General features: G+C 40.4%; 2 protein-coding genes across 11 annotated transcripts in view; one reads left to right on the top strand and one right to left on the bottom strand.

Annotated features, from left to right (window-relative positions):
- Window positions 1-16521, top strand: part of snap91a (synaptosome associated protein 91a) — a 43094-nt gene extending 26573 nt beyond the window's left edge. For 3 of the 10 annotated variants that reach the window (XM_032557577.1, XM_032557580.1, XM_032557578.1), the window contains 14 exons: window positions 804-881; window positions 2913-3167; window positions 4646-4729; window positions 5055-5123; window positions 5446-5574; window positions 6388-6459; window positions 7903-8112; window positions 9861-10046; window positions 10146-10164; window positions 10283-10373; window positions 11509-11586; window positions 11712-11831; window positions 12701-12789; window positions 13655-16521. In XM_032557577.1, the coding sequence (XP_032413468.1) occupies window positions 804-881; window positions 2913-3167; window positions 4646-4729; window positions 5055-5123; window positions 5446-5574; window positions 6388-6459; window positions 7903-8112; window positions 9861-10046; window positions 10146-10164; window positions 10283-10373; window positions 11509-11586; window positions 11712-11831; window positions 12701-12781 (1472 nt within the window). In that variant the 3' untranslated portion in view covers window positions 12782-12789; window positions 13655-16521. Of the gene's footprint in view, window positions 1-803; window positions 882-2912; window positions 3168-4645; window positions 4730-5054; window positions 5124-5445; window positions 5575-6387; window positions 6460-7902; window positions 8113-9860; window positions 10047-10145; window positions 10165-10282; window positions 10374-11508; window positions 11587-11711; window positions 11832-12700; window positions 12790-12840; window positions 12853-13654 lie in introns of those variants that run through there. The other 7 variants (XM_032557579.1, XM_032557583.1, XM_032557581.1 and 4 more) reach the window with 7 other exon arrangements.
- Window positions 16522-16883: 362 nt separating this feature from the next.
- prss35 (serine protease 35) lies at window positions 16884-22599 on the bottom strand. Its single transcript, XM_032557588.1, has 2 exons — window positions 22378-22599; window positions 16884-19287 (listed from the first exon to the last, which is right to left on the bottom strand). The coding sequence occupies exon 2, from the start codon at window positions 19266-19268 to the stop codon at window positions 18000-18002; it is 1269 nt and encodes a 422-aa protein (XP_032413479.1). The 5' UTR covers window positions 19269-19287; window positions 22378-22599; the 3' UTR covers window positions 16884-17999.
- Window positions 22600-23134: the final 535 nt, after the last annotated feature.

Below are 23134 nucleotides of genomic sequence, written 5' to 3' on the forward strand. Positions count from 1 at the left end.
TTATCTGTGTAGAATAATTGGCTTCAAACTGTTTAGAGTCTCCTAAGCCTTCCCTGATTGATAAGCAGCAACAATTACATATCTAAGGTAATTGCTAATATCTTCCCTGTGCTCTTCAGAGCAGCAGCAAACTTTTATTATGGTGGTCATGTCACCTGATGAAGTTGGTTTCTTCCTTTTTAAACCTTATGAATTAATGCTGCTTCTTTTGTTTCACACAGGTATTGGTTTAATCTTTCTTTATAAAGTAACAGTGTGCGAAATTTTATTTTATTTTTTTTTTACATTCGAGGTTAAATGTCAGGTATTATATAACAGAGACTGGAAACTCCAATGAGTGAAAGAGGTTAACGACTACTGAATAAAAATCAGTTCTGTGTCAAAGAGAGACCATGATTTTTTCCCATCCCTGCTGCCATCCTCCCGACTTGTCACAGAGTCAAAGTAACTTGTGACAACTAGCTTCATTACTCGAGCCTGTGCAGGTAGTGCGCACGGTGAATGCAGCATTATGCAGCCCCCCTTTTTTCCCCACCTTCCTCCCCCTATCCCTCTAAACTCATCATGTGAGCAGTGATGCAATTGAATCTATCACTGCACCGAACCAGGCTGCATATTTCTTGTATTCTCAGCCTTATTCCTGATGCTAACTTCTCATTTTTTTGTTTCCTGTCCTTTTCATCTGTTGACTCATCTTCTGTTCTGTACGTCTGTGTGTCTTGGTGTGTTTACCCGGGTGTTGCCTTTCGCTTTGTGTTTTTTTTTTTTTTGCGTGTCCACTGTTGTCGTCTGCAATACCCTAGATGCGTTTGCACCTTCCCCAGGAGACGGTCCTGCTGCCGCGGCCGCGGGCCCCGCTGCTGATGCGTTTAGTGGATCTGGTGGGTCACAAAACGGCTTCTTGTGAGCGAGTGTCTGCGAGGACGTTTGAATACACAAACGTGTGCGTGTGTGTGTGTGTGTACATGAGACTCCTTGCTCCTGTCGTGCTAAAGCTGCCACTGCTTTATAGGAGACAGTAGAGCAAACCATTGCCCCCGGGTGACCTACTGTCTCACCCCAAATCCTGCTAATGCCCCAGTCATGGACCCTCTCCTCCTTCATCTCTACTATTCCTTCTTCTTCCTGTTTAGATAGCAAGGGAATATTCTTTAAAAATATACTCAGTAAAGGTGTTAACTGTTGTTTCAAGAAATTGAATACAGTCTGTTTGAGTATTATTAACCATGATAATATTAGATGGAAATTTGAATCATTGCAGAGCCTTTTTTGTTGTTTTTCCTACGGTTTTAATAACTCCATAACTTAACTCTCTTTGACCAACAGGGTTGTAGTGCTTTGGATAAACTTGTAGTGAACTTGTAGTTTCAAACATATTCACATCAATCTCTCTCTGCACATCCTTATAAAGTTACTGTAGCGTGCATGTGTTATAAGCAAAATGTTCACACATGCACTATTGACTGACAAATTCTAGAAATCTGCAAGTTTAATCTGTTGCAATGTTGAAAGCAAAAACTTTTTAATTGTTTAGTGATTTTAGAAGTGAAGATTTTCGACTATTTTTGTGTCATTTTATCTGACTTTAAGCATAAAACTAACCCATTAATAATAACAACATACATTTTTATTTATACTGTTGATTAAATAAAAAGAAATTCATATTCACATAAAGAAAACATGACAGCCATACAGTGATAATAAAAATTTCTGATATCTATTCATAAATCACTGACTAAACGTAATCTTTCATTTGTTGTGGGGTTTTCAAAATATGATGGTTTCTTTAGTCTTTGTTTTGTTATCAGATATCATGAACTGTGTATAAAATGGTAGCTGTTTTGTGCATGCACAGCTTCTTTTCTTATTGCTTGGAAAACAATAGAGGGTTAATTTTCTCTTAACATGCATGAATTACACTTTACACTACAATGTAGCAGACTACTACATTGGTCAAGGAGATACTTACCTTGTAAATGTACTCATTTCCTTTGCCATGTAGCATCACAAACACTATGTCAGCATTAGCATGTTGAATTAATGCTAAAAGTACTATTAGAGACGACGTTCAGGTTTGATTTTCACTCATTCCCTTTAGATAAACATCAACTCACTAGCTTAAAATGTGGCTAGTGAGAAAAAGTTTAGTATATATTAGTGGTTTTGCCCCAAAAAATAAGCATAAAGTAATGTCAAAAATAATACATACCCAGTGCTAACTAGCAGAAGCTAAGTAGCTATTTTATTTTAAAGCCTAATTCCACAATTTGCTTTTTTGTTTTGTTTTTGTTTTTCAAATAACTTGGCACATAATTACAAGGTGATAAATGTTTTTTGCATTCATTAAAAAAAACAACAACTCAAAATAAAAGTGATCTTTGGACTTTGGCTAAAATTGGTCCACAATTGATATGGGCACGTCTCTCTAAACTTGGCTCAATTATTTTTTTTTCTTTAATTTTTCTCCACAGATCTTCTCAAACTTATCCAAGTTAGATGTACAACATCAGTAGACAGCCATTTTTAGATCATTTCAGAGATGCTCAGATGGATATAAGTCGGTGCCAATGAAGAAAAATAATCTGGCTGTGTTTATTTTGTCATTGCTTTTACTGTTTGATGCTACTGTATGTCCTCTATTACAACTCTAGCAGGTTTCACAGGCTCAGAAACACTCAGTCATGCTTCATGCTTTGAAGTTAGTGGAAGTTAATTGCGACTTATGGAAGCCACTCCTGCTAACAAATAAATGCACATTAAGTAATCTCAAGCTTTAGGCAGCATTTTCCCTCAGAACCATGCTTTTCAAAGTAAATGTTGTTTTTCACCATCCCTAAACCGCCTTTTTCCTTTTCTCCAATCATAACCCACTCTAACCTGTCCACACCAAACCCCCGCTGCTCTTCCTAAAGACCCCTTCGCTACCACGGAAGGGAGCTCAAGGATTGCTCCAGAGCTGGACCTGTTCGCTATGAGGCCTTCCGACTCGGAGGCCGCCACCGCCATCACTCCTCCCACCTCTAGCGAGGCGCCGACCGTCATCGCCCCCATCGCTGCCCCCGCTGCTCCCGCCCCTTCCTCCACTACTACTACTACCACCACCACAACCACCACCGACACCACCACCACAGAGTCTGCAGCTGCCCCGACTCTAGATATCTTTGGTGGTAATGTCCTCTCGCTCTCATTACGCACTCACTCACTGCATTTTACCTGCATTATGGCAACAGGGACAATGAATTTTTAGATGACTCTGATTGTGTTGCTCTTTGCTGCTGATTATGATGATGGTGCCAGTGATACATTTCATTTTGTCTACTGTTATCCAAGCACTTTGACTGCCTCTGTAAAAGCCGAAAAGAATTTGTATGGAAAGAATAAAAAGCAAAAACAAATTGAACACATTTTTTTTTGTTTGTTTGTATGAGGAACTAAACAAAATCAGATTTGTTGGGGCATAAAGGCAAATGTCATTTTATGCACAGAGGTGGGTCAACGTGCTTTGATTTTTGACTGAATACTAACAGAGTGCCAGACCTTAAAGGGAAGAAAACCGTTTTCTTCTGCTGTTTGTTATAACTTTAGATCCTTCTGAGAATGCTTTTTTTGTAGCTTATGCACTTGAGTTAAAATGGAATATTGCTTCATTTTAGATTTTATGCTTCACAAATCTCTTTAAAATGCTCTGATTCGCCGCACAAACCTGAACAGATATGTAGTTCAGATAAGCAACTGGTTTATCTGAACTACGGTGTGATTGGAATATTTACAAAAGGAAAATCTCCAAAAAGGATAAATGTCTCCTGTTTTGGTCATTCACTGATATTTTGGTTATTGTACAAAATATCTATGAACTTGTTGATCAAAATGTGTCTTTTCCATTTTGATATAGAGAAAAGTGAATGATGGAACAGCTAAACAATGAATCACCTAAATTTCCTTATTCTATTCAGCAAAATTCCCCTAATATGGGAACAAATTCAGATTCAATTTATTCATTTTATGCAAAAACACCAAGTATTTTAATCCAGTTTGTAGTTCAAATATTTTTGTACACTTGAAGTAAGACTAAATTAACGCAAATGTAACTTTTCAGCAAGATAAATATGCTCATTTAAGTCAATAATTCTGGAATACAAATAAAAAAGTTGTTTGCTCTTACTCTTCATTTTGAGCAGTTAGCCGAGGTGCTAGGCTAATGTTAGCATAGTTCTTTTCTTTTTTGATATGACTTGTTGATAATTTAGCTAATATAGCTAAATACCTAAAATATGTTGATGCCATTCCAGTTGAGTGTGTAAAGATAAACTTGTAGAGGAAGTTGTTTTCCTGCTTTAGCGACCTTTAGCCTCTGCCTGTTTCTCACCCTTTGACCTTCATTGGAAAAGGTGAAAGACTTTTACAGTGAAGTCCACATTTTGTTCCTGTCTGACGTTTGAAATTTAGCAATATTCCACTTTAACATTTGCATTGTCTCGTTTCATTGCACTGAAACGTTACACAGCTTCCGACTCACTGAATTAATCAAAGTAAAAAAACAAACAAATCTGCTCTCTCTGCTTTCCCCTCATCTCTCTTCTTTATAACTCGTCATGCACCGGACTTGAATCTGAATGTCCATGTGGTTGTCTGTCCCTGTTCTTAGATATGTTTGATTCTATGCCTGAGCAAAGCCCTACCACAGAATCCAAAGCCGCTACCACTCCTAGCGTAGACCTTTTTGGTGCAGGTACAGGAGTTGATGTCCCTTTCTCTGTTTGTGGAGCCTCTTCACCTCCTCTGGTGTCCATAGTAATTCTCCTTTGTCAACAGTTTATTTATTTCTTATTTTTCTCCTTTACGTGTCCTGATTTGTCCCTCATAGTGATATGAGAAACGTGCATGCACCCCACTCGTCAATTGCCGGATTGTCTCTGTGGCTGCTTCTCTGTCTATGTTTTTTTTTTTTTTTCCGTTTCTACCTGCCACGCTAACGCTTTTCTTTGCTCCCCCGACCTCCACGGTTTTTTCCCCCCCTTCCTGTATCCTGGCTCTTGCTTGCGTTGGTAAATTAGACCTACCTGCCGTTTCACGCGGGCCCTCTCCGTTGCCCGAGCCGCCTCCGGTTGGAGACATTGTGACGGGTGAGTTGGTCGAGCTGCTTTTATCTTGACTTTCATGGCTGTTTCTCTTCCTTACCCTTTATGAGGAGTGCAGCCACATAGGTTTGCATGCTAGCTACGGACGTCTTGTCCCGGAATGCTGCTCGCTTCCAGGATGTGCATACGCAGTGACGATGCAGGGATGCTTGCCTCTCTCTGCTTTTCTGCGCGCAAATGTGCTTCGCTCTTTAACAAAAACAGGCAGAAGAACTCGAGAAAAAAAACATCCTTGTGTTTTTTGTTTGTCAATAAATAGTTTGAATTGATCTAATCATGGGTTTTTTTCCCCCCACTTTCGTCTTAGATACGTTTACATCTCCAGCTCCAGCCGCCACGCCTTCTCCTGCCCCAACGCCTGCCCCCGCCCCGACTCCCGTACCGGAAGCCTCCTCTCCACCCAAACCAGAGCCAGAGCCGGTCATTGACCTACTGGGTAATAAATGTCACAGGACACAAAAACACTCGGTATAACGATCACTGACTATGTTACCAAACATCCTGCAGTGCAGAGAAACACAGACACGCCATCAAAGTGCACACTTCTGTATTTCCTGCAGAATTTCCTTCCAGGATCAAAGCTATATAAGCATTCAATCCCAGCTGTTGTCAAGTTACACAATTTTGTAACTTCGGCAACTAACAAACCCATGTACTTTATACATTTTACAAGATCCCCCGTGTCTCAGGACAACATCTTCAGACCGAATGACCTTAGAAGACAACAGCATCTGAAGCAAACTGGACTGAAATATCCTTAAAGAAGAGGGTTTGAATATCTATGCAGTAAACATGCTAACCATTTCCACCACTGATATGACATGATGGATTACATAATCAGATTATTATTGTCCTGAGACCTGATGTCGTTTCTGTCTGAGGTAATTTGGTCCGACATCTTGCTGATGTTTCCCCGAGACCGAAAATGTCATCCTTAAATTTTAACTTTACATTTTTCAATACATTTTTTTTTATCACTAAATACCCTCAAACTACACCTGCAAAATGAATTTAAGCATCATCTGTGATGCATAAGAATCCCAAATAATTGCAGAGTTGAGTCATTTTGCTGTATTTCTTTTTTTTGAGGAAGCTATTTTCAGTCCAGACAAATTAATTTATATTTCCACTGAATAGCAATTACTGTGCTGAAACAGCAGAAGTCGACCTTTCAGCTCCCTACTATATCTAAATCCTGCTGTCTCTTTCTATCTGATGCTGAGCCGACCTTTCACCCCTCTCTCTGCAGACTCCTTCAGCGGTCCCGTGGAGCAGAAGCAAAGCTCTGCCCCTGCGGTGCCGGGAGGCGACCTGCTGGGAGGTTAGCCTGCGCTAACGCTCGCGCTCCTCTATAAAATCTGAGCATTTAAATTAAAAATGGGAAGTGGCTGCTGGAAATGTTCGGTGCCGATGACGATGGCAAGCAGCGAGTAACGACAGAGACGCGTTAGTCAGATTAATGTTCCTGTTTCACAGACTTGGCAAGCCCACTTGAATTAAATACACAGCAGTTCCAGAGTGACTCGGAACTCGTTTGAAATATTTCACCTCTTACGTCCTTCAGGGTTTGTTCTGCCTCAGTTCTGTCCCGCTCATTTCATTTAGACCTGGCCAGTTTGAATTGTGCTTTTACATTAGCTGCAGTAAAGGTGTCAGTATGTTTAAGTGTCTATTAGTGAAACAATCCGTTGACGGAATAGTCATTCAGTATCTTCAGGTTGTCAGTAGACGTCAGGCCTGACGCTTCATCTCCTCTGACGCGCCCGTCACTCTAGAAGAAAGAGGGTAAATCTGGACGCACCAGATCACAAGAGGAGGACAAAGCAGGACAATCATCAAAAACAAACAGCGACAGCAATACAGAAATGCTTCACCAGACAACAAAATCAAAAGGAAATTGGGTGAATAAGATGAGGAGCGAGGAGTAAAAAATAAAAAGCTGCTTCCCTAATAAATGAACATCCGATATAAATGTATTACCATGACTTATTTACATGATACATGTAAAACAGCTTCAGGTGACAGAAATTTGACTAACTACAAACATCGGCTTTGTAAATGTTGCCACAATATACAAATTTTTTCATATGTTTAAGTAGTTGAGATCCATTTTTCTGTTTTTTATTTGAAGGGGCAGCATTATGTGAAATTGACTTTTTTGTGCTTCGTATCACAATATGACATTATTCCCTCATCAGAAACATACCTGGAGTGTTGGGTTAATTTTTTTTCATGCATCTTAGAGAAATCCTTTAATCTCCCATAGCAACCATTCATGGTTCATAAACACTTGTCACAAAGCACTGCTTTTTCCACATAGCTCCTCCACATACAAGCTCCCCCACTCAGCTCCTTCAGACTAGCCAGCAGCAATTAGCAAACACTGCTAATTGCACACCTGCTGAGCTCATTAAATGAGCTACTTCTCAGAGAAAACGCTCTTAAAAATGCAAACGCTTTATAGATGAATGTTGTGATGACGCCCTGAAGGCAGAGTGTCAGAAAAAGTAGGAGCTTCTTAAAGAGACAGAGACCCAATTTCAAGGCATTAAATTACGAAGTTCAATTTCTTTTATGTCATGTTGATATTTACAGTATTTTTATTACAACTGAAGGTAACATAGCTACTTCATTGTCCTATAAAATGGCTCTAATGTGTCTCGAAAACTACATAAAACTGCCCCTTTAAATTTTTTGCTTTCTTGATTCGAACCAGTCTGGTAGCAGAGTGAACAGTTTGGGTCCGTCCTGTGTTTTCCTTCAGGCCTGATCTCCCCCACGCTGGCTCCCACGGTTGCCCCGGCGCCGGTGCAGAACGACCTTCTGGAGACCGGCTTCGACTCGCTGGCCTCGCTCCCGTCTCCGACACCGCCGGTACCCGCCGCGGCTTCGGTAGTACCGATAGCTCCGACCGCGGCGGCGTCAGAACCTGCGTCCGCCACGCCAGCGCCCTCCGGTGGCTTCGACGCATCAAGTAGGTGGAATTAGGAGTTTCCCTTTAACAACCTGTTCCTCTGTCATGCCATGTGTAACAAAAAAAAAGGAAGGAAAGAAAACAACCCAAAGCATTTTGTTGGTAAAGGTGCTCTGCTTGGTGTGCTCGGTTTTCTTGTCAAGGAGCTGCTTTCACAGCGGACCTCGCTCCCTTTTCCTGCTGATGGCTTGGTTTCTGCATGATCGAGGCACTGAAACGCACCGCTGTCACTGGCCTCCTGACGTACAACTGCTCTTTCTGCTGACTGCTTTTCTCCTCAGCACCGCTGCCCGATTCTGTCTTTACTTTCTTTGCACTCTCACAAACGCTGTGCTTTCTTCACTTTCCACCCACCCACTCTTCTTCTTCTTCTTCTTCTTCTTCTTCTCTTCTTCCCTTCTTCTTGTCCTCTTCCACTCTGCTGGGTCATTGCTTGCTTCATCTAATCTGTAAATGGTGAGTTCAACTCTGCAGTGCAGTTTGGACGGCGCTCCCTCTCTCTCCCCATTGCACGCCGCAATAAAAGTGCTCACGTCTAACGCATGAGACGAGATTTTTGTTATGTGTTTTTATTTTTAAGGCAGCCATATGTCACCAAGGCCTTTTGCTATTCATACCTTTCACCATACTTGTAGCTGTAAAGTTTGGTAAATCTGCTGTTATGAATGCACCATGGACAAGGATTTCTTTAAAGATATTGCAGTGCCCTTCATATTTCTGGACACTCGTGGTAAAGATGCATAGACATGCTTGAAATAAATTCCCATTTTTATTTCAGCTGCACAATCTAACAGAAAAATGTAGAAAAATCTAGTGTTTCATTTGATTTCACCCTATTTTGAGGATTAATGCTATTCATCAACGGCAGTTGTTCTCAGATATGCCATTTAAATAAATTTGATTTGATTCGAGAGCATTTGGGCTTTTCATTTTGCGAGGATGGGGCATACAAAGAGTTTGCCCAATACTTCTCGATCATCCGGATCTATGTTTCCTCCATTTTACTGTTTTGTCTTCCAGGTCATATCATCATTTCAGTAGGTTTTAGGTCTGAAATGGCGAGGTAAAAAGAGGAGATGTTGTGTTTTTTGACACACATCTGTGCTAACCTGCCCAAATGCTTTGAACCTGTGTTAAGATTAAAGACCCGTTTTCAGTTTTCTTACAAATATTTTATGGAATTTACCTGAAATTTGGGAGAAATCCTGACGCCATTCACTCTAACGAGACTTGAAGGTCGTTTGGAAGAGAAACAGACCCACAGCATCACAGATCTTCCACCATGCCTAAAAGTAGACAAATAAACAGGCTATTCTGCATGTTTCAGTCTGAAATGCTGCTGTAGTAAATTCGGCAATTTATAAAATTTTACATAAAATGTTAATACTAGATTTGGAGGGTGCTGAGTATTCATTGCTGAACTAAATATGTGTTCTCTATGAACAATACTGACAAAAATGTATGTGAAATGGCCTTGATGTCACCTGGTTTCATATTTCTACCTAACGTGGTTGCACTTGCTGCCGCTGCATCTTTTTTTGCTGCTTTGAACGCTCCGTCGCATTCTCAACTCGGCGTGACACAGTGGCTGCCATGCACAGCTTGTCTGCAGATGCTGCCACAGCTGGACCGTCCCTGTGTTGTCGCACCGCCTGCTCCCACGTTCCCTCCCTCTGCCCGCCTTTGGCCGGATGCTGCAGTCACACGTCGGTGATCGTTTCTCTGTTTATCCCGCGACTCTCCGCTAGTGTTCGGCGGTCTAGGCGACTTGCTGATGCCGGCGGTGACGCCTCAGAGCACCGGAGGCAGCACGGCGGGCAGCACAGGGACCCCCAGCGCACCAGGAGGAATATCAGCCCTCCCTCCCGCCACTCCGCCTCCCACCAAAGCAATCGGAGGAGACCTGGACTCGTCGCTGGCCAACCTGGTTGGAGGTAGACAGCATCTATTAACACACAGAAAATGATTTTTTTTAAAAAAATAGAAACTGCAGGTTTTGTAAGGTAATTCTTTGTTTTCTTTCATCGTTTCAGACCTTGGAATGAAGAAAAAGTAAGTGTGCGATTAAGAAGGCGAATGCACCGTTAAAATAAGCATCCTGTCAGTGACTAATCCTCAGTAAATAATCTGGACAGAATTTAACAATGCAACTATTATTATTTTTTTAAAGGGATCCGCTCGGCGAGAAGAAGCTGACAGGAGGCGCCAACTGGATGCCGCAGGTCGCTCCCACAAGCTGGGGCTCCCCGGGGGCCCCCATGGTGAGAACAGCAACTCCACAATCAGAGCCAGAACAAAACTTGTTTGTGAGCCTCTCTTGCTATAAAAAAGATTCACAACAAACGTCGCCTCAAGGCACTTTACAGAAAAATCCTTCCAATTCAATCACACAAACATTCCAATTGATCCTAGTTACCAAACGGCGCACAGCATGCGCAGTTAGTTATTCAAAGTAGTTTAAAAGGTTTCTGTCTAAGGAAACTCAGGAGTTTGCAGTGAGTCATAAATTAAGCAGCTTTTTAAAAAGTTTAGCAAAAAAGAAAAATTTTAAACGATATACTTGCGTCCATGTGTGTCTCAGAAAGTGAAATTCATATTTAGAGTCAGTACACAGAGTGATTTATTTCATGTCTTTAATTCATAATGATGATCAACTTTATTTAGAAAGTACAGATCAAACATAAAAGCCCCCATCTGATGCACTGTGCCAGATTGCAGTATAAGCTAATTCACATCTGCAGTCGCTTGGCAGCTAATAAAAAAATGGATGTTCATTACAATAGTAAAATAAAACAGAAGATATAACACCACTAATTGCTTTCTACTCACAGTACACAGAAAAATACACACAGACTTTATCACTGACCCTCTGATTAATACTTCTGTGAATTTTGAAGTTTTTGCCTCAAAGCAAATGAAAACCCAAAGTCCAGTCCAGAAATATACAATAATCAGAAAATGGAAGCAGGATTTTTTTTAAAGTAGAAATGTTTTATTTGTTAATATATTGTTGTTATTTTTAATTTATTATATTATTTTATATTTCGGTCATTTTAAAATTGCTTATAAAATGAATATTTTTTTAATGTAAATTTTATATCCCTAATATTTATATTTACCGTTGCTAATATCTAGCATATTGGAAACAGTAGCTTGTCGACAAATCAATAAAGTATATTCTCATCCTGATTTATAGTTTTCTCCAAAAACATTTTTCTGAGAAAATGATTTTTGGCTGTCAGCCACAATCATCGACCTTGAAATGAATCGCTTTCTGTTTAATAAATTGTATATCAAATTTAAACTGAATTACTGAAATTAATCAGTTTTGTGGTTATTTTCTAACTTAATAGAGTTTGTTGCTCTGTGAACTAAATAATCTGTCTGGACGTTCAGGCCGCCAGTGCGCCAGGAACAGCGCCCCCTGGTGCACCAATGGTGCCAACAATGAGCCCACAGCCTGGCTTTGGCATGGTGAGCTTCTTAATGTCTGTGCTTAGAGAATTGGCTACAACAGTGGAATCACTGTTTAAAATACAACATATTTGTAATTAATTTATAAATAGTAATGATCTCTGATCTCATTCTGTTTCCAACAGCCTCCTGCTGGAGGGCCAGGGGTCCCAATGATGCAGCCCATGATGAGCCAGCCTATGATGGGGCAGCCCATGATGAGACCTGCGTTCACAGGGGTTGCTGGAGCTGCACCCGGAGCGCCGGTAACCCATCACATACGATAAAAAACATTAGTGTCTTTAAGTAGGTATTCATACACCTTGAACATTTTTTATCATGGTGCAACCAGACAGATTTCATGTGATAAACCAACACAAATTTCAACGTAATATTTGTTTCTACTCTCGTTTATTCTGATGTCCTAAATACAATAACGTGCAAGCAACTGGCTTGAAAAGTCACACACTTTGTAAAGAAAAGTTCAGCTGCGTAACACAGCAAAACACCATGACCCTACTGGTCAAATAAATTTCTTGATTTTACATGTCAAGAAATGTATTTCTTGACATGTGAGAAATTAAAGTGCACCAGGAAGTGCACTTTAACGCACTTTTTAGTGTTAAAAGTGCTACATTTAGCACTTTTAATGCTGGCTTGTAGTGGATAATTGGCTGCTGGACACATTTTAGGTTGGGAGTGGGAACATAAATAAAAACAAAGCCAGGACCCCTTCAATATGAAGCTGGCATTTATAAGAGAGGAAATAAAAATATAAAAAAAACAAGAGGCATTCTCCCTCTATCTGCTGTCTGTGACAAAATGCTGCTAAAACAAACTTTGCACAAAAACAGTGCGTGAGTGCAATAGAAAAGCTCCACGGCACTGAATATAAAAGCCGATTTTTCTCTTTAACATAATACCTCCTTCCTGTTTTAATGATAACAGGGGCTTATTAGGGCATTTTAAATATTTTTGTTTTAATAGGAAAATACAAAATGAAATCTGTATCAAAACCTACTTAGCCTGACTTTTAGTCTGGAATTTATGCATCTGTTAATGATGCTGACTTTATTGTTTATCTTGCTGAAAATCTCATGTTTTAAAGGGTCCATTTTGCCTGGTTTTGCCTTAGCTTTCTTCAGGACTTTCAAATCAGACCCCCAAGAAGCCCAAGGACCCTCTGGCAGACCTCGACCTCAAGGACTTCTTATAATACCCCAGGTAGAAAAATATGTTTTATATTTCTATGCTGTGTATACTTTGAGTTTGGAGCTGCTTTTCTTTTTTCTTCTTCTTGAACAAAGTAGTCATAAGCCACTGGTAGGCTCCATCGTTCATACTTTTGCAGTGACGTACAGCATGTGACCAGTAGGTGGTGCTGGCACTCTGAGTAGAGACCTGGAACATTTGCGTTTCACAATTCTTTCTATTGATTAATCATAATGTCTTTTTTAACACTGTGACTATGATTTAGTCCATATTTAAATAAAGTGTTAGAAGTTGCAATATTTGAAAAAAAGAAAAGGTATTTACAGTTTCATTTGAGTGATTTGGGGAACGATAAACTATGGATGGGGTGCTCTTATGAAGTCCTCTGTAAAGTACGCAAAGTTGCAGTTCTTTGTCAATATTCTGCTAATGTCGCAAAAACACAATTTCAGAATTGCAGTGTTTCTACTTCATATGAAATGTAATTAAAATCTGATAAATAAATTTGCTCATGTCATTAAAAAACATTCCGTACGATTATCCTCTATTTACTTCCGGTTGTTGTCTTCTTCATGGTCTGCGCCAGTGGTAACATCCGGGTTGTTGATCATGTGATTTGTGTGATACAAAAAAAAAAAAAAAAGTGTTTCCATTGCAGTTTTGCCAAAATAAATCAGTTTTGATGCAGCCCAAAAAACCCCACCTCATCACCGCCAAGACTTTTACCAAAAAAACAAGTTTCTATTAAGAAGATGTATTTTTCAAAATGTCAAAGTGCTCGATCATGTGCTCTATGGAAACAAAAGACGCACACTTTATTGAAAGCAAAAAAGATGAATAAGTCTGATGTTGAAATCTTGTGTTTCCTGTCTCCCAGCTGCTTTTCTTTCTGGATCAGAGCCTTCTCAGCGTTTACCTGGCGCCTGTCAACATCTCGAGATGCCAGCAATGTTCCATTCCTCCTTTTCTCCTCCTCACCCGTTCATGACCCAACTTCTCCTGTGTGATGTTGTAGCACAAACTGTGAAAGTGAACCATAATGGATTATATACAAATATAAGATTAAAAAAAAAAAATTTAAATCCAGAGCTTGTGCTTATGTCGATGTACTAATTTTATCGTCGAAACAAAATGACACAAAATCCTGACAAAAAATAAATAAATAATGATAAAAATAGTTCAGGACGGTAAGTGAGAGGAAGTGACGAAATATGTGTTTTAGATTTATTTGTCGTGCTGAATTGAATGATTGATGTGCTTTGGTGTCCCAAGCCCCGCCCACATTTCATTAATGTCTCCGCCTCCTTGCTGAGGGGGGCGGAGCTTCTGTGTGTTCCCATGTTGGTTGGACGAGATCGGTAAACAAAAGTCCCTGTAGATTTTTGAAGAGGCAAAACGTGTGTGATGTTTTACAGGAAGGTCCTCTTTGATGTACAGAGGTTTCTTTGGTGAGGATTTTGTCTTTATTGTACGTCTGTTGAGGAGAATCTCAAAAGTGAATCAGACATGAAATCGTGAGAAGTCTTGTGAGTATCCCTCTATTTGCCGTCATCATTGGAACTAACTGAAACGAGTAAGACCGCCACTAAAAGATTAATATACTGTATATGTAAGATCAACCTTGGTGGGATTTTCAGTTATTAAAAAAACAGCAAGTGGTCCTTTCGTCTTCTTTTTACTTTTTGTTTTAACTTGTGGCCTAATTTTCTATATTTTCTTCTTTTTATGTAGTTGTATGTACATTTTGGTTCATTTCTCCAGACTGTGGCTATCTGCGTACCTTTCTATTAAATAACATATCTTGGAACTTTATGTACTTCCAGAAAACTACACTTTAGTCTTCTTAGAGGTGTGTTTGAACTTCCCTTGAGTAGAAACGTTAAAAGTCGTTGACTTGGTCTCCCGTGGTCGACTTTAAGAGTCTGTTTTGCCATTTTCACGACTTCCATAGGAAACACCGTGCTCAGACGGGTCAGATCGACCAGATTAATATGATTATAGTAATTAAAATGAGAAGACTTGTAGGCGTGGGGCCAGTTTGAGAATTTCATAGTTTTCAGAGACTATGCAGTCATATCACTGTATTTTCTCTAGATTTTAAACAGAAAGGAAAGCTATTCTAATTGAATTTAAGAGATAACTATCAATCCCTCAATCACTCCTGAAAAATTGCTAAATATTCATCATTCCCTTAAAAAAACCTTATCTTTAACATTTATTTATTGTCTTAATTTTGCTCGATGCATTAGAGTAACAGCATAGAACATCCCTCTGTTAATTTAGCAGATGTTTTTAGGTTCCTCCTGCTCATAATTGTATCCCTTTTTACCATTCTTCAATTTATAGAGTAGCAGAAGTATATATAATTGTTATTAATTGTTAGTGAGACTATATTCCCCTCACAGCTTGCCAACAGCACTAAAAAGGGTGATGGGTGCTCCTTAGTTTTGAGTCCAAGCACCTTGACTGCACACATTTTCCCCAACTGGAAGTATTTCCAAGTCCTTGTAAGTGAGGGAAAAGTGCAGTAGCCATATTTTAGGCAACTTTGCAGCAGCATGTCGGGGAGGGGCAGCCTGAGAAAACGCTCCACTGTTTTCTCTGGCTTCTGGCAACTTTGGTGTGCCCCAAAGACCAGTAATTAGCCCACGCCTGGTTGATTTGGCAAAGAATGCTCGGTCACCCTTTGCTCAGCTTACTTTAATGAGAAAAGTTTAAAGATACAATGTGGTGTTTTGTCCTCTAAGCAAATCAAATTCTGTTTACGCACAGGATTACGCATCCAAAGGACGCCGCCGCCTGTGCATTCATGACTCCTAACGACACGCTAAACGTGTTTACCTCGTTAGGAAACTTCAAAGTCGACGCTATTTACAAGCCACAAGGGCTTTTCCTCTGATGGATTCTCTTTGAAGTTGCTAGCGGCCAAAACACCGCACCGCACCTTTAGCCTCGAGGTGAACATAACCTGCTCCAGCACCAGAGTGCGTAGTAAAACTAAACTAAACATTTGTTTCGCTTCCATCTGAGCATCGTGTTTGACTCTTTTCTTAATCGATAACATCTGGCTTGCCGTTGGTGGAGCCTCTAACTATGGAGAACTCTATTTGAGGTTATAGTTGAACCTTTTTGCCATTTTGAACCCAGAGCTCAGTAAAATCACTTTGAGCGTAATCATACGTTTGGTCATAATTTGACGCCAGTCTCCTCTTCTGTGCTGTAAACTGCAGAAAGTGATAGATCTTTCTCTGTGTCTGTTCTCTGTCATGTTTGTGGATTGGTTGTGAGAGTCGGGAGTAAATCATGGGAGAATATTAACATTTTTTTCATGACTGAATTATTAGAATTGTAATTTTTTTGGTTTGTTTGTTTTATTGTAAATTTATTTTATTTACAATGGCCCTTCCCAGTGCATGTAAGCCCCTCGAGATGCAATAAATTGGATGACGGATCGAGCTGTTCCGACTTTATTTTGGGGTGTTTCATTTTGATGTGCACCCTGCTTAAATTGAAACGTGGACACCTGCTTCAATCACCACAAACGTCTTGGAATTAACACTGTCATACATTTTACTAAACTGAGAAACGGAAAAAATGTGTTCTCCTGTTTTTATATTTTCTGTGAGGAATTCATACTGTTAAAAGTACTAATGAACAACATCACCGTTCACAGTATAACTATATCCTTATCCAAAATGTCAAGAGTTGTAACATTGTTCTGTGGAATAAATGGATGAAATCTTTTGTGTCAGAGGCTACTAACAACCTGGCATGTCTATCCATACGCATGTTCAAAACTTGCTCTTTCTGTGTAACCAAATGTCTCCCTTTTATGCCTTTTTTTAGTGAATATCTTGCTAAAAACAAACATACGAATCTCTGTGGAGGCCCGTTCCCAGTCAAATCTTTACGACTGGATCTGAATCTTAAGTATCTGAAGGAATGTTGTAACCCCTAATCATAACACTTCCACCACTGTGTTTAACATTTGGCAGAGATTCTTCTGCCGAAAAGTTGCATTTCACGTATGCCAAAACCTTATAAAACATCTTACTCTTTGCTGTTTTCTTAGACGCATTTGTTTTCATCACATAGACACACACACGCAAAGGGGAATCTTGGTTTTAATGGCTTGTAGACTTCAACGCTAATAATTACTTGCGGATATTTGGTATTTAAAAGGATAGTCTTGCATTTCCTTGGAGTAAAAGCAACAGGAACAAGTCAGAAATATTGCATTTAATCTTAAACTACTATAAAAACAAAGTGACTTTTAAAAACAAATCTGTTACCCTTAAAATAGAGAAATAAAAACAGCTCAAGTAAATTGTTGAATGGTTCAGTCTTAATGTAACGCAAACATGTAGCCTGACCTTAAGCTAAGAGTTACAGTACTAGGCCACCAAAAATATTTTCTAAGTCATTCCGGAACGGAGACAAAAAGGTTACAGTCCCATAAATTAGCACCACGTCATTCTCTGTTATAGTTATGTGCACAACAATGAAACCACATTTCACTGTACTGCAAGAACGGATGAGAGAGGATGAGACACACAAATCATACAAAAACAACAAAAAATCATCTCCTAAAAAGCATCCAGAAGGAGAAAAACACATTAAAAGATAAGCGTCAAACACAGAACATCTAATACAATGTTCGAGATATACACAAATCAAAATATCAGCTTATTAATTCTTTTGTTTTCTCTGAATCGTCATACCGTTCTTTTTTTAATTAAAGTATTTAAGTTGGTTTTTGGGCATCTTGTTATTGCCACGTTTTATGCTTACAGTGGTGGAGAGGCCTTTTCCTTAATGGTAATACCTTGCAGGTATTTGTGATTTACACTATAAACCATTTACTGTACTCCAACCATAGAGGTCAATTTATTTTTGAAAACTGTCAAAGTAGACTTAAAATACTTAAAACGGATTTCTTTTCCCATATATATTTCAAACAAATAAATAAAGACAACTGACAAGCCACAGTTCCCTTGACGCATTGATGAGTTCCTATTGTCGCCACTTCTTCACTTGAATCACTGTAGCAGAGTCATAAGGAGGCACACAAGGTAAAAGACGGGAAGGGGAAGAAGAAGCAGTTGCCTAGTTTCTGCTTGGTGAAACAAGGTGATGTGTGAAGGTAGGTGAAGTCTGTAAGGAGGAACTATGGTGTGAGATGATGGATAAGAAGCAGAAAAGTGGGGAGTTTCCATGTTGTTTTAGGCTACCTGACACTCACTCGAGTCCCCATGGACCCAGTAGCAGATCTGCGCGTACTTGAGCGGCGTTATCCTCACGGCCACATTGTAATCCTGCTGCATCCCGTCCCCATTGACGTCAACCCACTGGTGACCAGAGAAAACCCCAATGATCTTTCTTTTCCACTTCTTTTTGCCCGGCTCTTTGAGGCGGATGTAAACTCCCGAGCCGCTGGAGCCGGGTTTGGCGTCGCAGTACTGATACAACAAGTCATTGGATTCCTCAGACACAGAGCAGAACCGGTACACCAAGTTATCAGGTCTGTCGTCGTCAAAGCCGGAGAAGTGGATCCTACCGGCAGGGAGCTTCTTAACGGAAGGTATAACACCTAGATCCATGTGATTGACTTTTGGGGCTCTCTTCAGCTCGAGAACGGCGTAGTCGTAATCCGCAGCCAGTCCATCTGACACACCTTTAAACCAACCCTTAGGAACCTGGGTCTTTTTGACTCTGGTCCACTTGAATGAAGGTTTGCCAGAGTCAACACTTCGACGACTCCGGATCTTCTTGCCTTTTCCTCTTCCTCTTCCTCTCCCGCCCTTTTCCTCCATTTCCAGTCCTTCCTCTTTACCTTTGTCCCCTTTTCTTCTTTTGCCCCTTTCTTTCCCTCCCTTTCCTTTGCCTCCCTTTCCTCGTCTGCTCTTCTCTTTCAGAATGCCAACACGCAACTTCTGAACTCCGTCTAGATAATCCTTTCCATCGTGGATGCAGTGTGCAGCTGTCAGCACGTGTTTGGGTGACACCAACACCCCAGAGCACCCTGTAGATATCTTCACCGAGGTGGAGAAGGGATATTTGGTGGAGTACTGCTTGTCGGCGATGGTGAAGCGAGTATCTGTGCCGTACACTTCTCGCTTGTGACGGGACCTTGATGAAGTGTTTCTGGACCAGACAGTGACTTCATTGAGGCCATGCACAGAAACGGAGGTATACGTGCGTGTGCCATTCTCGTAGACCGTCTCGTAGGATAGGAACTGCTCCAAATCATTCAGGGAAGGCGAGGGAATGTGGCGCTGGCACTCGATCCCGCAGGTGCCACTCAGCTCCAGTTGGGGGTGAGCTGCAAAGCTGGGGTTGCTGAGGGGCACAGTGCGTCGTTTCCTTACCAGTGGCACCTTCCATTGGGGCCAGGTGTATTGGTTGTCAATTGTGTTTTCCTCAGCAGTTACAGCCACCACTGTAGTCAGCACCGTTACTGGAAGCAGGATGCAAAGTGGTATGGGGCCCATAGTTAAGTTGGGCCTGGCTCTGAAATGTAGAGAACCAGAGATGAACACATTAATTTACACACATTAACACTTCTGACAATCACAGGTACCAACAAGAACCAACTTTTGAATCACAGGGTTTGGGGCCACTGTAATATTGTGGCATTTCAGATATCTTATGCAACCAAATACATTAAAGTGAACTTCTGCAAACACATTTGGTATAGATTTATTGATACTTGGTGAATGTAGCACTTTTGCTCAAATATGAGCTTGAAGGGTATACTTACAATTTTTTTTATGATAGGCTTTGCTAAAAAGGTGCAAAGGAGTAGATATTTCCTTAGGCAGTTTCACTAACAACTAGTCCAGGTTGGTCCCATTTTGAAGTGGAATGCTACCATCTTAAAATAACTCCATAAGAGAAAATATTATTTGAGAAACATCATCGTCATTTATATGAACAGTGTTTGTTTAACCCCTTAAACTGTTGCCACTTTGTCTTCTAGTTGATATGTACACTGAAGCTGATAATTATTTATGCAGAAATGGAAGCAGGAGGTGGTCTGTCTCTAAGGAATCTTCCTGTATGAAACATTCTTAGAACAAAACACGGAAGGTATTTGCAGATATAACAACTGTCTATTATAAAAATAAAGACATGTAAACCTTCCTAACCTCAATTTATTAAGCATTGTTCTCTTATATCCTCTAATGTTTTGGGGAACAATGTTTTGCTCCTGGCTCCACCCAACTCAGTTCTCTAATGACTAGATGTTGGATTCAGTCTTATTGGAGGTAGTCTGGGTTTCTGCTAACTGAAATAAAGTTATATATCCCAAATAAGACACCACCTCCAAAAACCCCGAAACAACATGTAAGTATGTATATACTTACTGAATTACTTGTGTTTTAAGTGATTCCTGAATTTCTTTAAAACCTGACTTGATTATTCAGTCACTAAAAAGAAAAGCAGCCAATTCCACTCATGGCCACAGGGAGGCAGTGCTGCTCCAGCGTTCAACGGAGACGGTAACCGAGCAGGTCGGGTGTGTGTGTGTGTGTGTGTGTGTCACACTTGAATGTGTTAAAGCCATCTGAGGTGGTTGGTGCCCTCATTTTTTATATATAAGTCAGTAGCGTTTGCTTTCATATTTTTTTTGCTGAGTTTTTACAGCTTAAATCCAGAGCTGCTGCATTAACTGTGTGGTTAAAAGTTTTCTGCTCCTCGAGTCTATGGCTGGAGGGCAGCGAGAAGACGCTGGACGAGCTGAGACAGTGGCTTGGAGGTTTGCCACAATGGTTAACCTACTCCTTCAATAATGACCATATCTGGTTTCCTGTAGCTCCACAATGCGGCCCTCCATGCGCACAAATGGCACCAAACACAGAGAGACTATGAAGACCGATGGTGTCTGCTGCCTCCTTTACCCACGAGTGTCAACCTCCTCCCCCGCCCCGAGTCCACATATGCGTGCTTTAACTTGGGGGTGTGTTGTAATAGATTCGACAGACGATCGCTGAACTAGAAAAGCTGCGGCTGTGAAGTCAGCCTGCCGATTTCAAACGCTGGAAAAGAAAGTTATTTGGATGGAGGAGGATTTACGGCTTTGGTTAACGCTTTACGGACAAATTAAAAGTGAAATGCCCATGTCTGCCCTACAGATCAGTTCAAAACAAACATTTAAGGCGGGGGGGGAATGAATTCGGTTTCAAATTGATACTTCCGTAGTTTAAAAAAGAAAAAAAAAAAAAAAAGGTTCCCAGGAAAATTTCATCTTTTCATCCGTCACCACCTACAAGCATTTCATCATCTGCGCAAGGCTTAAAGTAGCATTAAGACAGAACTTTTATGAGATGTTTGTGATTTTTTTTTTTTTAGGTTTTCTTTGCTACTGGTGTATTCACGCTCACCAGAGCAGATACAGGCAAAAAGAAAAAGTTGCCCTCTACCTCAGGTCACCTCTGACCAACTGCACATGCTCCACGTGTATGCTTCCCCTTTTCTTCTCAGAACTTTTTTTTTTTTTTTTTTTTTACATTTTATTTTATTGTTTTATATTCCAAGGTAACTGTGACGTCTCCTCCAACCGACTCTGACTGTAATCGGGACATTTTTGAGGCCTGGCTGCACCCCCACAGCCTCCTATAAAACACAGGCGGCGGCTGAAATCTAACCAGCATACAACAGACTGGTAATAAAATACATGGCCGCAAAGAGCCGTAAAACACTTTCAATAAATGAAAGAGAGAAAAAAGACATTTTTTTAAGTTTCTGCTCAGCGTCACATTCCCGCTGCCAAATTCAGACGTAACACTAAAACTGAGAGAGAGAGAGAGAAAGTAATCAGTGGAAACTGATACTCTGCCATGGTGGCTTTTTGCTCTTCGAATAGGCTGATTTTCGACCGAACTCTTTTTTTTTTTCTTTTTTTTTTTTCCGCTGCTCTCAGCTAACGAGGATGACGAGGCTGTGCCCTCTTCCTCCTCCGGTGGAAAACAAAGTGGCCGAGAGGTGGCGCTCGAAGGCTCAATCTTGTGCGTTCAGGTCTTTTGTTCACCTCACACACTTTCTTTTTTTTTTTTTTTTTTTGGAAGTAAAATTAGTGATAGCCAGTTTCGACATATTTTCCGACTTTCTTTTTAACCCATATAAAGTTAGAAAGACGATTAACATATGAGAAAAAAATATATCTATTATTTTTAATTTGGCTAAATCTGAATGAAGCCATTGTTATTGTCATTTAAATTTCCAACGTAAATAATAACCAACTACATGTAATATATATATATTTTTTTGCAGTATATCCTTCAGACGTCCGCCGATCGACATCTGCACCACTGGGATGAATGCAAGTTATTCCAGCGTGTAGACACAACACCGATGAGTTTGCTTTTTTTGTTTTTTTTTTTTGCTTCCATGAACGCACCACATGATGAAAATTGATGAAAGGACAAGTTCCCTACTTTTTGTGATGTAAAAATCCAAATAACTTAGTCAGAGGTGAATCAAAAAATCTTTTTTTTTTTTAAAGAGAAAAAAAGTCTTCAAAAAAAAAAAAAAGAAACTCTTGGGTTAATTTTTTTTTTTTTCTTTCTCGGCAGCAGGAGACCATACAGGCGTCCCTACCTGCTCGCATCCGATTGATGGATTATGCCAGATCCGCGGCGTATTGTTTGTTGTCCTCGGATGTACACAAATATGATCCCGGTGGCAAACAGTCGGCGGTCACTGCATCCCCCAGGCGCGCTGTCATCAGCAGGGCCACGGCTGCCCGCTCATTGCCTCCTTCAGAGAGTCTGAGGGGGAAAGTCGCGGCCGGGACGCTCCGCTCAGGCTGCACTTGATGCTGAGGAGGGAGGGAGGGACGGAGGGCTGAAAGAAAGAGAGAGAGAGAGAGAGAGGAGGAGGAGGAGGAGGAGAGGAAAAGAAGATATGAAAGGAACCTTTTTTTTTCTTTTTTTTTTTTTTTTTCGCCCCGTGACAAAAGTTGTTCACTTTGGGTGGGGCAAGAGTTTTGGACCTCACCAAAGAGTGCACTGAGGGTAAAGGTGGTGTTCTGTTCACATCCTGCAGTTCGGGCGGAAGCTTAAATCATTGATGCATTGTGAAGAAATGAAGCCTCGCAGTTGGTCCACATTCACCCGGAGGAGGGTAGAGGACTCAAAAGTTGCACTCAAGTGCAAAAGTTGTCCTTTTGGGTCTCAAAAGTACAACGTTTTGAGACCCAAAAGTTGCACTCAAAAATATGTTGAAGTTTTTTTTTTTTTTTTTTTTTTGAGTACAGCAACTCAAGTAAAAGTAAAAGCTGCCCAAGAAATTACTTTACTGAGTAGTAACTGATCAAAAGATCAATCATACGATATTCAAGACCATAATTTAAGAC

This window comes from Xiphophorus hellerii, chromosome 3 (assembly GCF_003331165.1).
Source record: "Xiphophorus hellerii strain 12219 chromosome 3, Xiphophorus_hellerii-4.1, whole genome shotgun sequence".
Lineage (NCBI taxonomy): Eukaryota > Metazoa > Chordata > Actinopteri > Cyprinodontiformes > Poeciliidae > Xiphophorus > Xiphophorus hellerii.